Source organism: Myxocyprinus asiaticus, chromosome 30 (genome assembly GCF_019703515.2).
Source record: "Myxocyprinus asiaticus isolate MX2 ecotype Aquarium Trade chromosome 30, UBuf_Myxa_2, whole genome shotgun sequence".
In the NCBI taxonomy this organism is placed as follows: domain Eukaryota; kingdom Metazoa; phylum Chordata; class Actinopteri; order Cypriniformes; family Catostomidae; genus Myxocyprinus; species Myxocyprinus asiaticus.
Genome location: NC_059373.1, coordinates 8587781 through 8603406, shown reverse-complemented (window position 1 = coordinate 8603406; position 15626 = coordinate 8587781). Strand labels below are relative to the sequence as shown.

Sequence of the window (15626 nt, the reverse complement as noted above, 5' to 3'; positions counted from 1 at the left end):
GATATATGAAAGAAATATAAAGCTAGTGAGCACAACAATTTCTTTAACATGGAAGAAAGGATTTATCGCTTGTCATTTACATTCCGGTTGGTTAGGACACAGTTTTTAGGTGACGTTTCAAGTGAACATTGAAAAAAGGAAGGACCCTAAAGCCCAAAGTACACTTTGGTTTTGAGCAAATGCTAGACGTGTGCACTTAAGGCGAGTGACGTAAATTTCGGCATCAGCAGAGTGCTCAAGCACTCTGAACGCAAAGTCTGTGCATGGGCCAGGAATTATTTTATCCACAAGGTGGCAACACTACCCATTGGACCATTGCATTCACAAAGTGCAAAATCGCCAGTGAACAACAAGAACAAGGTGGAAATAAGAACAGTGGATGTGCACGTCAAGAGCATGTGTGAGGAGGTCAGGAGATACCTGTATTTGTATAAATCAATTCTGAAGGACTATAAAAGAAAACTAAACTAAACTCCTGAAGATATGCGTCAACTGCCTGTGTATGCGCGCGCAGTCAAATGAAGTATACTTCAAAAGGCTGAACGTTCTATGGTACACATTTCAAGCATTCGAATAAAAACTGAAGTATACTCTGGGGCTTAAAAAAAACAAAACAAAGAAACTTACCCCATGCCCTGAGCAGAAAACCTTCCACCTCGTCTACCAGCACCACCTGCAGGATAAGAGTCAAATCAGAGATCCAAAACTTCTCTTTCCAATCCTGATCCCAACCAAGTAGTACAAAAATGCAAAGTTATAAAAACAAATTCAAGAAACGTTGACAGAAGCGGTTTACCTCTTCCTCTGCCTCTACCCCGACGGCCTCGCTCTGTTCCTCTGCCTGCAACTCCACTTGCCTTGGCCCCATCTAGCCCATTCTCCTGCCCACGAACTGGTAAGAAGGGACAAAGGATAGAATGATTAGAGGAAACACACCGGATACAAGAGACTAGTGGTTGACCAATATGGGTTTTTTTAATGGCTGATGCTGATATCCAGAGAGCAGGGTGGCTGATAGATGCCGATATATCACAATTTAATATAGTAAATAAAAAAATTGCTAAAAAATAATACTCTTATTTAGCACTATATTTACTCAATTTCACATAATACTTTAACTTTTTAAAATACAATATTTGTTTTTATAATTTTTTACATGGTAGATAGTTTCTTCTGATTTCTGTTTAGTCAATCAAATTTTTGTAATTTATTTGCACATGAAGAAATTGTTAATATATTAGGGAGGAGGAAATAAAAGTATAGCCTTGCCACAGAATCATAATTTTCACACCGGTATGGCATTCACGTTCAAACCTGGTTGGGCGCTAGGTGGTACAGTGGGGTAAATGAGTGAAAATTACTGCATGTGAATGTGGAAAATAATTTGGCCACACCATATGTCTGACACCAGTCAAAGCTTATGAACTTATACCATCAGAATCAAAACTACCTATGCATCTAACCTTAATTCAAATTAAGTTTTAAACTGCAGGGAAAAAAAAAAAAACAGACAATGACATGTCAGTGGACGACTGACATGTGCGAGTCTGGTAAAACAGTGAAGTATCAATTTTACTTGCTGTCACTAAGCTACATCAACTAGCAGTGTGCTGGGCTGGCGAAAAAAGATACTTGTGACGCACAACGCATGAGTAGATAGGGTTATTTCATTTTTGGCGTTTCTACACTAGAGGGCATACAAAATTATTTTTGCCAGTGAAAAATACATGAACTGGGTTTGAATGTTATTTAACACTGTGATGAAATTCAAAGAACGGTAAATCTCAGAACTGTATTCACGTACCCCCATTGTCACCTCACATACCCCCAGGGGTAAGCGTACCCCAGTTTGGGAAACACTGGCCTACACAATAAGACAAGGCAGCTTGATTCAAACTTTGAACTTTATTTTTTAAACTAAAAATTCAAATGAAACTGAAATAAATTAAGTGCAATTAAAATGTGTGTTCAACTTTTTGAAAGACGACTTTTCAACAGTTGTGAAGGGCAACATCTCTTAGGCTATGAACCAACTTCATCTGTGCATTCCCTCCATCATGGGTTGGATATTTCGTTGTCCGGCCGTTGCTTGTTGTGGGTTTAATGTTGGTGTTTTATTACCTTTCATCCCGGGACCCAGTTTAGCTGCTTCAGAAGGGTAATGACTATGAAAGTGTGAATACATTTTTGTTCCTTCCTAGGGCTGGGCGATATGCGTCAACGACATTTTTATTTAAAAAAAAAATAATAAATCATCTCTCTCTCTCACAATATCCAATTACATAGTCAACCCCCCGGCTGAGGGATCTGTGAATATTCTTGCTTTAGTGATTTTGCATTGAAAATTAAATTCATTTATTTAAAAAACATTTCTAAATTCAAATTGAACTTCAAAACAAAACGAAAAAACAATTAAAATAAGTGGTTAAAAAAAAAAAAAAAACACCACCTTTCTATTTACCATCAGGCAAGTATCCATCTATGACAACGGTGGAAAATTACTAATACATAAGATCTAAAAACAATTCTAAATGTAAACGTAATAATTATAATGATGATATTCACTGAAATAAATCATGGTTTGAGGTGAACGTGTTTTTGTATTTTATGATTTAATCACAGATTCAAGTATATATAGTGACCCTGCTGAGTTGCGCTCACAATGAAATTCAGAAGACTGAAAAAGAAAGAGTGAGAACCTTTTACATACGTGTGTCCCACGAGACTGCACGCCTCCGAACAAACAGCGTGTCAGATATGCGCATAGATGGCTTTGTTGTTCATAAAAATATAGTAAAGTGCGTTTCTTCAAGCGCGCGTCTAACAGCATTTCTTGTGTCATTCCGAATTTGAGACGTCTTACAGTTGCACATTATATTCACTACCTGCAATTAAACGTCTTCTGTCAGTGCCCGTATTTTGCTGCCCGTGTAATCTGATACGTTGGTAAAGAACACCTGGCTTTCAATGCGTTATTTAGGTTAATTTATCATGGGTCGCAAACTCTTCATTAGGCGACCATTCTTTATTTTAGGCTATTCTATTCATTAGACTATTGTATTGATATTGGAAATTCCATTCATAATGTTTCCACTGGTATAAAATTATACACCAGTGTAGTCCCTTGCACAGAGTAAAACCGGTAACACCCTACACCATGACAACCCTATAACAGTACACACAGTAGTCCAGCAACCCTGGATGGCATGTCCACATTAGCAATCGCATTTACTCAAAAAAAATACTGAATCAAACCAGTTGTACATACAGTGCATAGTGAATAAAACATTTTCTTATAGCACACGTGAAGCGCTTTTAAAGTTGCACCAGAGACTATTTTGCAGAGACAGGCCACTTCTATTAAAATGAATGGGAGAAATTAGAACGCCCAACTGCAGCCAATGGATGTAGATAGGAAGTCCCGCCTTAAAGTAAAAGAGCCAATCACCTTTTAGATACAGACATCACCTGTCAATCAATTTGAGAACGTGCATGCGCATTAGCTATAAAAGCTGTCAAAACTGCGTTTTTTTAGCGTAATTTGAGGTAAAGAAGCACCATTTATGATACCGGTGTTGTCAGATTTTATTTGAAATATGTTCTTTGATCGTAATTTTGACCAACCGTTTGAGATTTCAGTCTTTCCCCCATTTAAGTAGAAAGGAGCTGCACTGTCATGACTGGAAATAGCCTCCCAAGAGCGTTCCAAACATGGCCGACAGTGGACTGACATGCTAGAAAGACTTTGGTTGCTCTCACGCGCTCGTGCAGATCCAGCGAGCAGCAGCAATCTCCTGACAGTTTAAACAGCCTGAATCGCCTGCTTGGATTGTGACAGCTGACCAACATGATTTGTGAATCAGAGGAAATTTTTACCCTGAAGTTTCGATTCTGGCTGACAGAATACGCGCTTCAGAGGATGATATTAAGAGGAGTGCCCAACCGGAAGAAAACGCTGGATTTTCGTGAGGTTCGTGAATTACATCTGTTTAAACGAGATCTGTTCATATTTGCGAACAGTATGAGTTTTGATATTTGCCTTTTATCATTAGAAAAGAAAGTTAAGTGACAGGGAACTGCTGAGGAGAGAATATGTGCTTTAGAGGTAAATAAATGAGCACTCCACAGGATGCTGGATTTGCTAAATTTGTTTGAGGTTGGTTTATTACATCTGTTTAAATGAGATGTGCATATTAGCAGAGGGTATATGATATTAGCTATTGATATTTGCCTTTTTATCATTAAACAAGACAGTTTAAAGTTACAGGGAACTGTTGAGAAGAAAGAGGCGAGCACTTTAACATTGAGCTCAAACGCGTCTGCCGTGGCTCTGATTTGCGGACCGTTTAAATGACGCTCTGTTGCACACCGGTCTATTATTGTAGTAACACGATGCACGTAACAACAAAAACTGTGACTGGTCGTTTACATGTCTCAGACGCTTCACATGTAAGCAGGCGATTTTCAGTGCCCTCAAGAGAGGAAAACAAAAAAAACAGCCAAACTGGAAACGTATTGGCCGATGCCAATAATTAAAAAAAGTTGGCGATATATCGGTCGACCACTGCAGTCGAAGCACTGCAAAGCAAGTCATTAAGGCATCGTCTTTCCCAACGTTTGGATGTACTTAACGCTTGCACTTTCTTTTTGTATTGACATGCATTTAAATGCTAACTGGAAAAAAGCTTACTACCATTTTTTTAAAGTGAAAGTCAAGCAATTTTTTGAGGAAGGCTATATGCAGCCTGGCATTAAGGCCGCATGACCAAATGCACTTAAAACTTGCAAAAACAGAGCAAGTGATATATAAATCTCAACAAATTCCAAGAACCTCATTTTACAAGACTACACAAGAAAATTTGAAATTAAAGACTTTTTCCATAGAAATTTAGATCTATAGCTACTTTTATAATCACACCACCTATCTATGTGACAGCCCTTGAAAATGGGTCTGTTCCAAAACCTGGAGAGCTGCCTCTGGAGGCAGCATTTTAAGGCATCATAGGCGCGCTCCCAAAGCAAGGCTGTTCCAAAAGGTAGGTATGTTAATATCTCTGCCTCCTAAGATATCAGGTTTAGCCAAATTCTAAGGTAGCATCGTATGTATCCATCACCAATTAGGCAATACCAAAACTCGTATGTACACCTGTTTTGAGATCTATTGCAAGTCAAGTCTCCCGTGTGCTGCGCTTGAGGAGTGCAATTTAAATGACGTGTGGAGATGCTACCTTTTAGAGCGTTCCAAATCACTCTCTTATGAGGCTCCATTTCAGTTAAGTTGTTGCCATACAAGACAGCTGCCAATGTAGCTCACTTAGTTTTGGAAAAGTCCCTCTGTAAACGGGACAAAAAATAAAATTAAAATAAAAAAAAGAGCCCACGCTTAGCCATTCAGAAAACAGACTCCAATTTTTACACATTCAGGCTTGCTGACATCAGGTTGGCTGAGATGTCTTTGGTGGGTGTGATTTTGGAGAGAATGTGTGGTTGAGGTGGTGATCTAATTCAGTGGTCAAGTCTTGCGGAAGTTAGCAAAACAGCAGAAATCGATTACAGCACCTTTAAAGCTGAAGTGGCATTTCTGAGCCACTAGCATCAAACAGAAATTAAAAAATAAACATTGTTTTTCAAACAGCTTTTTTGAATCCCCTTCAAACTCATGCCATTGCTTGAGCCAATGTGGCCGTGTTGGGCTGGATAGGCCACTCAAAACAGACCAAAGAGACAGTTGTCTCTGCATAAGCTTGGATAGGAGAAAGTATTTTAAAATTGAAAAGGTTGACTCACTTGAGCTTTAGGCTACATCTTGCCGAGTGATGCGTTTTGACTTCATTTAAATTGACATCAATTAGAAAATACTCTGTTCTTTGGCACATGACCATTAAAGACTACCAGCTCTCAAACTGATCCTAATCAGAATCAGATCCAATCAAACTGCAAGACTTCTGCAAATGCTGAATATGAGTTTTTTGTTGCTCTGAAACTAAGAGTGAGACACAGTGAGAGCATCCGGTAGCAGCCTAAACTTACTCTAGCCCCCACATTGTCCCTTCAGCACTATAAAAAGCAGCAAAGTTGTTGTAGTGTGCTGCTGTCTGCTCGGAGTGTGAAATAAAAGCCCAACCATTAGATGATGAAATACTGTAAGCTTTTGATTTTCCTGAGTCCATCAAAGAATGCTGATTTAAAATGAAGGAAATTCAGTGAAAAAAAAAAAAAAAAAAAAAAAAGTCTCCACTTACAGTCTCGTCCGCGGCTGGCTCCACGGCCCCTCCGTGGGGCCCCACCTCTACGACGCACCACATCCCTTTCTCCTCCTCCTCCTCCTCCTCTCTCTCGGTTCTCCTTCCCTTCATCTCCTCCATCTGTCTGTGCACTTTCCTTCTGACCTGACACTCCTTTCTTCTTTCCAACCATCTCCCAAGAGTCCTGAAGAACAAATGGGCAAATTATTTAGCTTGGGGTTTAAGTGGAAAAATATTTTTTTCCCCCAACACATTAGGGCTTAAATAATGAAATTAATTGTAGCCTCAGCCACCCTACCCTGTGGATATAGGTATTGGCAATAAAAATAAAAAAAAAACATATTGGTTGACCACTAATAACTTATTCACACTCAAACCCCCATATTGAACCTATAAAAAAGAATCTGAACTCACAGTGTCAGGACTGCCCTCCAACAGCACATTGATGGCTCTGTTGACGTCTCCATTGCAGTCGTGCAGCGCTATCATAGACTCATCCTGATCCTTTCCTGTGATATCAACCAGCTAAAGAGAAGAGAGCAACAAGATGCACCTAAGTTCCACGTGGGTGTACAACCTCCCAGGCCATGTGTGTTAAAGGTAAAAAGAATGAAAGTGGCCGAGTGGACTGATGGAAACATCATGTGTGGATGTCAGCATATGATGCTCAGGTGTCTGAGCCTTATGTTGCTCTCAAATTCAGTGCGAGACTGAAAGAGCATCCAGTAGCAGCTCAAACTTGACCTTAGCACATATTGTCCCCATCAGCGCTACAGAGAGAACAGTGAGGGAAATTTTCTGTGCCTCGACTCTGTGTGATTTAGAATCCTTGCATGTGAAAGTGCATTGGAAATAGGATAAATAAAATCTGGTTATAAGCAATCAGCAAGCTGTTTAACTTTAAAAATGGAGAAGACTGTGTACTAAGATAAATGTCGCGCAAGAGCAAAACCTGCCTAAGACTTACAGTATAATTAAGGACCATTTGTAAATGGGGTGAGGGTACCACAGTAGTAGTAGTCATATTCCCATTAGCTAGGAACACAAAAATGACTTGCCTTCTAATTTATCCCAAAAAGACAGATTATGTTCTTGCCCTTAACTTCAATGATCTGTGCAACATTATCAGCTTTAAGACCTCACCTGCTTGACCTTCTCCTCAAAGTCTGCATCATTATGGTCCGAGATCATCTGCGCGAGTCGGATCTGTTCAGCGGTGGCCTGGGTGAAAAAAAAAAAAAAAGCCGGACATGGTTCAAGTCGGCATCAAAATTGACCCCCATTTACTTGATTAATATACGTTCCTGGAACAATTTATTGATGCATTGATTTGCTACACTGATCATCATTTACTTGTACATTCAAAATATTCTCATGTCATTGAAACGAAAACTAGTTTGTCTCACGAGGAGCCATTTTTTTTTTATTTATATGACATGAAAAAAAGGAGCTTTGAAGTTATATATATATATTTTTTTTTTAAATTGTATTGTGTCAAGTCTACTAGTAGTCTTACAAAGGCTCTGTGCAAGCAATTGACTGAAAAACAGTTCAAAGCACACTTTACAATGAGAAATCAACAGGGGTGGGCCTCTAAGAGCTCTCTGCCACATCCAGCTGTGAATATCAGCATAGTTTCTATGGGTGTATGATGCTGACAGAGTCCTGACTGAATCGAAGTTACAGCTAAAACCCCTAATCTCACATACACGTCTTTTTTCCTTTAACTGACTTACAGTAATCAGCCAATCTATTCTAGGCTTAAATAACTATATCTTCAAATTAATGCATAAAAGGTAACAGGTTAGGTGGTGTAATTTGTAAAAATTCAAAACCAAAGTTAGCCTCGTGTACATATTCCAAAACTAGGGTAAACTCAAAATCATATCAGAGCTGACTGCACTATGACATTTAACAGTTCTTTTGTGTCTGTCTCTCTGTACATATTTTATGTTTAGCTGTTTTTTGTAAATATTAATTTGTGAGATTCTTTCACCTAAAAATGCAGCAAGCACTTCATAACAGTTAAACCGTGCAGCAAACTTTATATGTCTGAAAAGAAATGGGTCAGGCTTAACATTTGCTTGGGCAAAGTTTGTTCCTTGAGCCTGCGATTTCATTCTGAGGGCATATTAAGTAATAAACAATGGTGGCTCAAGCCAAATGACTCCATCAGATGGATGCCACATTGGTAGTGGCATAAAAACAGATCTAAGGTGTATACAAAATATATTGCTCAGGGGTGGGAGAAGAACCAAAACAAATAAAATAATTCCATTCTCTGATGCATAGTGTTTCTCTCTCAAATGATTCTGAATCAGTTCTCAAATTCTGAATTGTTTAGAGGTCAATTTAAACCGTTGCAGTGCAGTGGCGCTTCTGTGCGCACCAGAGACAGAGTGAGATGCTATAAACAAATGCTCAGATGCGCATATACTAAAGCCAAGTGCACACTACAGAACTGATCGCAGACTCTATGTATCAACCACACAACCTTCGTCCCCAACTGAAACTATGATCCTGACATTCATTCATAAACTCGCGCACAAAGCACCGGGAGAGTTTATTAGTGATAACACGTCAGACAGACTCGCATCCGTTATCGCACTGATTTGCACAGAGAGGGAAAAAGAGCTGAAAACAATGATGAGACAGCGGTTCAGGAGATGTGGGTGATGTTTTTATTTTCTAATTATTTTTTACAAAAAGGTAACGTTTTGACCTGACTGGTCGAAACATTGCCTTTTTGAAATAAAGTTTGGAGCTTTAATTTCAGTGTGCGGACATCTACCTCTTTTTTGACTTTCTGCATTAATTGGTCATAAACTGTGACATCATCAAAATCACAAGCACAGACAAACAGAACAACAACACACATATAATTATAATCTTGCAAGTCTTTATTGAACACATCCCATTAAACATTTACAGTGCTGTGGAAAAAGTGAACCCTTGGATTTAATAACTGGTCGATCCTCTTTTGGCAGCAATAACCTCAACCAAGCGTTTCCGGTAGCTGTGGATTATGCCTGCATAATGTTCAGAAGGAATTTTGGACCACTCTTCCTTACAGAACTGTTCAGCTCAGCCATATTCTTAAGATGTCTGGTGTGAACGGCTCTCTTAAGGTCATTCCACAGCATCTCTATTGGGTTACGGTCTGGGCTCTGACTGGGCCACTCCAAAAATTGGATTTTCTTTTTTTAAAAGCCATTCTTAGTGGATTTACTTCAATGTTTAGAGTCATTGTCCTGCTGTATCACCCAACTTCTACCAAGCTTCAGCTGGCACACAACACCCTGACATTATCTTTCATGATATCTTGTTAAACTTAGGAATTAATTTTTCCCTAGATGATGGCAAGTGGTCCGGGCACCAAAGCAGCACCAAACTTGATGCTCCCTCCACCACTGGGATGATGCTTTCATGTTGCTATGCTGTGCCCTTGTTAAACCATATGCAGTGCTGTGTGTTCTTCCCTCCACAAAACATCTGTTCATCAGTCCAAAAAATATTTTCCCAGCAGTGTTGCGGAGTGTCAAGGTGGTTTTTGGCACAATTCAGGCATGCAGCAATGTTTTTGTTGGAAAGCAGCGGCTTCGTAAGTGGTATAACTGTTTAATGTTTTCTGTATAGTAGACTCATGAACGGAAATGTTAACCAGTTCCAATGATTCCTTAAAGTCTTTAGCCATCACTCTAGGGGTATTTGTTTTTTTTTTTACCTCATTGAGCATTCTGCAGTGAGCCCTTGAGTCATCTTAGCTGGACGCCCACTTCTAGGGAGAGTAGCCACAGTACTAAATCGTCTCCATTTATATACAATTTGTCTGTGGACAGATGAATTTCTAATCTCTTCGAGACAACTTTGTAACCCTTTCCAGCTTTAAGCAAAGCAAAAATTCTTGATCTCCCATTTACTTGATTCTTCTGAGATCTCTTTTTTAGCGAGGCATGTTCCACGTCAACAGATGCTTCTTGTAAATGGCAAACTCAAAATGTTTGAGGGCTTTTTATAAGCCAAAGTAGCTCTAACCCACACCTACAATCTAGTTTCATTAAAGGGATGCCAGGTTTGCAAAATCCTGACTCTAATTAGCTTTTGTTGGAAGTCATTAGCCTAGGGGTTCATATACTTTTTCCCAACCTACACTGTGAATGTTTGAATGATGAATTCAATATGTACAAGAACAATATAATTTGTGTGTTATTAGTTAGATTGAACTGGTTCATTATTGTAGCTTAGATGAATATCTAACCAGATTTTAAGTAAATGTAGGTAATTCCAAAGGGTTCAGATACTTTTTCTTGCCATTGTACCTCATGTAACCATACTGAACCAGCAACTGATAGTTGTGGTTGCAGTTATATGAATGAATGTATGTTACATTTATATAGCACTTTTCTAACACTACACTCAAAGCGCTTTACACAGTAAACAGGGGACTCTCCTCAACCACCACCAGTGTGCAGCATCCACCTGGATGATGTGACGGCAGCCATAGTACGCCAGTACGCTCACCACACACCAGCTATTGGTGGAGAGGAGAGAGTAGAGTGATAGAGCCAATTAATGAATGGGGATTATTAGGAGGGCATGACTGATAAGGGCTATGCTAGAACTATTGTTTAGTTCTAAATTAATTATTTAACAGGGAGAGTGTGTATTGATAAAAAAACTTGTGCATGAATGTGATCTCACTTGGGGCCTCTGCTTGTGCTGTGACTGGCTCTGTGTCTGACCCTGCGTCTGCTCCCAGTTGCCCCGGGTCCGGTTTCCGCCCACTGAAGTCATCATTTACAGTATATACAAATAGCAGTATTTACAAAAGGAATAACACCTGAAAAAGAGATGAAACAGAAGACAAATGTTAGTAATAATTCGCTGAATTTACCTCCTGTTCTGAGCTCATTTAAAAGCTTAAAATATGCAATATAGTCTTGACAACCCATATTTACAAATAAAACATGCATGCACAAACACTACACGCTTCACGTTGTGTAACCATTTCGATGAGCCAAGCTGGAAGTAAACAACGTCACATGCCTGCCGCTATTCCAGAACTAACGATGGCTCAACCTCTACCGAACCACGACAGCTAAATAAATTCAGGGAATGTGGAGAGTTAAGAGCAAACACAAATATACACAACGCTGTTTACATGTCAAGCCGCAACAGGTCCACCACAAACGCGCTTCCGGGGCTCAACATTCTAAAATGTGACAAAACGCCGGGTATTTCGTAAGACGATAAAGAAATCTATACATTTTATGTCATTTGTGAAATCTTGTGCTTGTGGCGATGACAAACAGCCATCAGTGGCGGGTCTACGCATGAGGAAATGCAGTGGCATGTGGCGGAGGGAAGGGAACTGCGCACTTTAGGACTCACAAATTCCGAAACACGCGGCATCAGCAGCGGGAAAACAGATGGACGCCGTGATTAACGGACTACCTGACGACAGATCACAACAAAAACATCCGCGGCTACCTTCGAACAGGGTGAGGGCGAGGATATCTGTCACACTCGGAGCAGATGGACGGTGTACATGTTAAAACAGTCACATACAGCACTTGAATAAAGCATATTAACAGTATATTGACACCAAAGATTTAAGCTTTTTCGTTATGCATAGGCACACTATCCGATATAGGAACACAACTAAACGAACACACATCTGTTAGGTCTATAGGTGGGTACGATACATGGAAAGTGACCGCGAACAGTTGTAATGGTAACCAGGATATAAAGGCATTCAATTCCACGTTTGCTGATAATAATTTTATGTTTAAATATAAATCAAGCTGTAAAATATAAATTGTCCAACAGATCACCTATATTACCTGTGGTGTTCCACATCAGATAACACCCTGCATACAGGACACTGGGGAAATTATATAGACTTACCCAACCAAAAAACACGCAAAAAAAAAAAAAAAACGAACACAAAAAATCTTGAAATGGATCAAAGTCTAGAGTTAATAAATCCAGGCGCTGGCCTGGCAAGGCCCTGAAGAAGCACGTTCCACTCTCTTCAAGTGGTCAAACTCTGTGTAAACTCAGCAAACATGCAGATCTAACGATCAGATATGAGCATGAGCATCATGTTTACAATTCAAGATACGTTTCATGACGGTTAAAATCAAAGTACAAGGCTGCAGGTAAAGACACAAGTTCTCAACTGGCTGGCCGTGTCTAACCTCATGGCCGGCTGTTGAGCATCCTTAATGCTGGTCCTAAAAAAATAAACTTTTTCGTTGATAAATCGCCTCAACGGGTCCCTAAGCTAAACGGCAGGCTATCTGGGTTAAACGTATATTAAATTAATCCACCCGATTGTACCGTAAATTTGTTTTAACCAGGAACGCAAAATCCTCCCAACACAGGGATGAAGCGCACTATCATCGGTTCACTTGTGCACTCGACACCGAGGCTCCACCAAGGCCTACAGGCCTCAACTGATGAAAATGGATAACAGGCGAGATACTGACCAGAGACCCGGCTGGATGTCAGAAAACTGGAGATGACGCCTACCGAGGGAAGATGTATTATCGACCTCCTAATCAGACGGAAACAAAAAACACGAACTCTTTGGCGTCCTAAACCGATTCCCCCTAGCAGTAAACAAGGCCGAACCGACTCGCGCAGACAATAAGCGCGAGACTCAAAATTTACCTGTTTCTCTTCCACACCGACACCCCGGATCACAGCGTCACGTGGTTTATCACAGAGACTGCTGCTTCAAGCGTAGACCCTAACCATGTGATCACAACGCACGCACGTATATATAACTAATCTGTGCATAATAAATACTATTATGTAATAACTAAACTAAATTTAAATCCGAATATATATATATATATATATATATATATATATATATATATATATATATATATATATATGAGATTATATTTAACATCACACTAAATATAAATCCGAATATATATATATTCGGATTTATATTTAGTGTGAAATAAAAATAGAAAATATCTTAAATCATACATAAATTATTAAAATATAAATATACCCTTTATTAGCAGATGTATATAAGAAACATTTATCGCCAGGTTAAAGACAGTCAAATTCACAGTTAGATCACTAGATGGCGCTGGACGTCTGCTAATATTTTTTTTTTTTTTTTTTTTAACAACATACAAAACAGGCTAGGGTGTCCATTGAGCCTTCAGTATTGACTGATCACAAAATCTTAACGTTTTATTAACTGAAACAAAAACGAACTAAGCGAACAAAATTGTATGGTCAAAATTGGGAATGTATAAAGTATAGGATAAGATTTCTTGCTATTAAAAGAGGCAAAGAAATTGCAAAGTCTTATGCATTAAAAGAATAGGACATTATTAAGGCAAGTTGTGGCATCACAGATGACAATACTGACAGAAATTCATGTATGTTAACCAGTTTGCATGCTCAATTAGATGAACTGTATCTAAACAAGGCAAAAGGAGCTTTTCTTAGATCAAGACGACAATGGCTAGAAAAAGGTGTGTGTGTGGGGGGGTGGATCTAGATATTTTTATCATTTTGATGAAAGGAACAGATAATAGAAGCATAGTTATGAAACACAAGACCCTGTAATTATTTCAAATATGTTTTAGACTTTTATGGTAAATTATATTCTAGCTATGCATGTTCTGAAGACAAAATCTGTGCTTTTTTGAGACCCTTAGAAAAACATTGATGGAGAGTTTAATGCCATCTGTGATAAAGAAATATCGGTAACACTTTACAATAAGGTTCCATTTGTTAAGAATAGTTAACAACATTAGTTAACAGGAACACGATGAACAATACAGCATTTATTATTCTTGGTTAATGTTAATTTCAACATATACTAATGCAATTTTAAAATCAAGAGTTGTATTTGTTGAACAATTTTATTTTTATTAACTAACATAAACACAGATTAATAAATGCTGTAAAAAAATATATTGTTCATTGTTTTTTCATGATACCTAATGCATTTACTAATCTTAACAAATGGAACCTAATTGTAAAGTGTTACCGAAATATCCATTCTGGTGAGAACAGCCATTAAAAGAACAGGTATCTTAATGGTCTTTAAGGAATCTATTGATCGGGGTATTTTGCCATCCTCAATGACTAAAGCCTGAAAAAGACCCTTTTATTATTAGATAATTGGAGACCTATCACTTTAATTAATAATGACGGTAAGGTAATTGCATCTATCTTTGCAGAGAGGCTGAAAACAGGATTAGAATCAATTATTGATGAATTACAGTCAGAGTTTATCAAAAGGAAGACATATTTGCAGTAACATATCAGCTTATATTAGATCTTAAAGATTATAGTGAAGTTATTAATCACAATAGTTTTATTTTATTTGTCGATTTCATAATTGTGTTAGTTATGAATTACTTAAAAAAACAAGAATGTTAATTTTAAGATTAAAAAAAAAAAAAATTGATTAGTTAGACTAGAGAGTGACAATTACACAACCGTACATGGGGACTCCTTCAAGACTGTTCAAAAGGCATCTCAGGTGAATACCTCATGTACTGTAGTTGATCGAGAGAATGACAAAAGTGTGCAAAATTGTTACCAAGGAAGTAATTGGCTACTTTGAAAATGCTAAAATATATGTTTGGATTTTTTTTTTTGTTCTTTTTTTTTTTTTTTTTTTTTGGACTCTTTCTAGTTTCATTTGTGTTATTTCATAGTTTTGAGGACTACTATTATTCCAAAATGTAGAAAATAAAAATGAAAGTGTGAAAATGTGTTTAGACCTTGGTACTGTACATACACCAAACAACATTAATATTTTAATGGATTTGTACTGCAAATGATACATTTATAAATAGAAAGTAACATTGTCTTACATACATTGTTCACAATCTTAAATACTTTTTATTTACTACCACTTAAGATACCAGAAAAATGTCTATAGCACTAAAAGTCCATCTACAATAACACAATATTTTCACATTTATTAATAAGAGATGGAAGAAAAGCTAGGGTCTAACTCTATATACCAAAGTGTAGTGTACTTTACTATATAGTAAAATAAATAACATATTCACACTACCAAGAGTGTTAATATATACAAATACAGTTCCTAAAGGAAAAACAAACATAGCTTTGCAGTCATTTCAGAACTCTACATTAGCTTATGTATATAAACAGATGCATACTGTAAGTAGCACAGAAATATGATTTGTTATCAGGTTTGTCTTAAATATTTTGTTTTTAATATATGTGTTTAATTCTGATTTAGATCAGACCACTGGAATTGACTGTCAGTCACAAGCTTATAAACAAGTCAAAGATTATATAAATGTTATATTATCAGATTATACACATATTGGAATTGAAACAGACATATTGGTAAATATGAATGTC

General features: G+C 37.9%; 2 protein-coding genes across 11 annotated transcripts in view; both read right to left on the bottom strand.

The window, feature by feature from the left end:
* The window catches only part of LOC127420988 (ubiquitin-associated protein 2-like), a 41248-nt gene extending 28257 nt beyond the window's left edge, over positions 1 to 12991 (bottom strand). For 5 of the 8 annotated variants that reach the window (XM_051663668.1, XM_051663666.1, XM_051663670.1 and 2 more), the window contains exons 1-7: positions 12737 to 12914; positions 10947 to 11085; positions 7389 to 7466; positions 6660 to 6770; positions 6243 to 6429; positions 797 to 892; positions 628 to 673 (exon numbers count right to left, since the gene is read on the bottom strand). In XM_051663668.1, coding sequence (XP_051519628.1) covers positions 628 to 673; positions 797 to 892; positions 6243 to 6429; positions 6660 to 6770; positions 7389 to 7466; positions 10947 to 11042 — 614 coding nt within the window. In that variant the 5' untranslated portion in view covers positions 11043 to 11085; positions 12737 to 12914. The other 3 variants (XM_051663673.1, XM_051663674.1, XM_051663667.1) reach the window with 2 other exon arrangements.
* A 2014-nt stretch (positions 12992 to 15005) lies between these two features.
* Positions 15006 to 15626, bottom strand: part of tuft1b (tuftelin 1b) — a 19563-nt gene continuing 18942 nt past the window's right edge. For 2 of the 3 annotated variants that reach the window (XM_051663721.1, XM_051663722.1), the window contains exon 10: positions 15008 to 15626. This exon is cut by the window's right edge and continues 364 nt beyond it. The gene's annotated coding sequence lies outside the window, so the exon portion shown is untranslated. The other variant, XM_051663723.1, reaches the window with a different exon arrangement.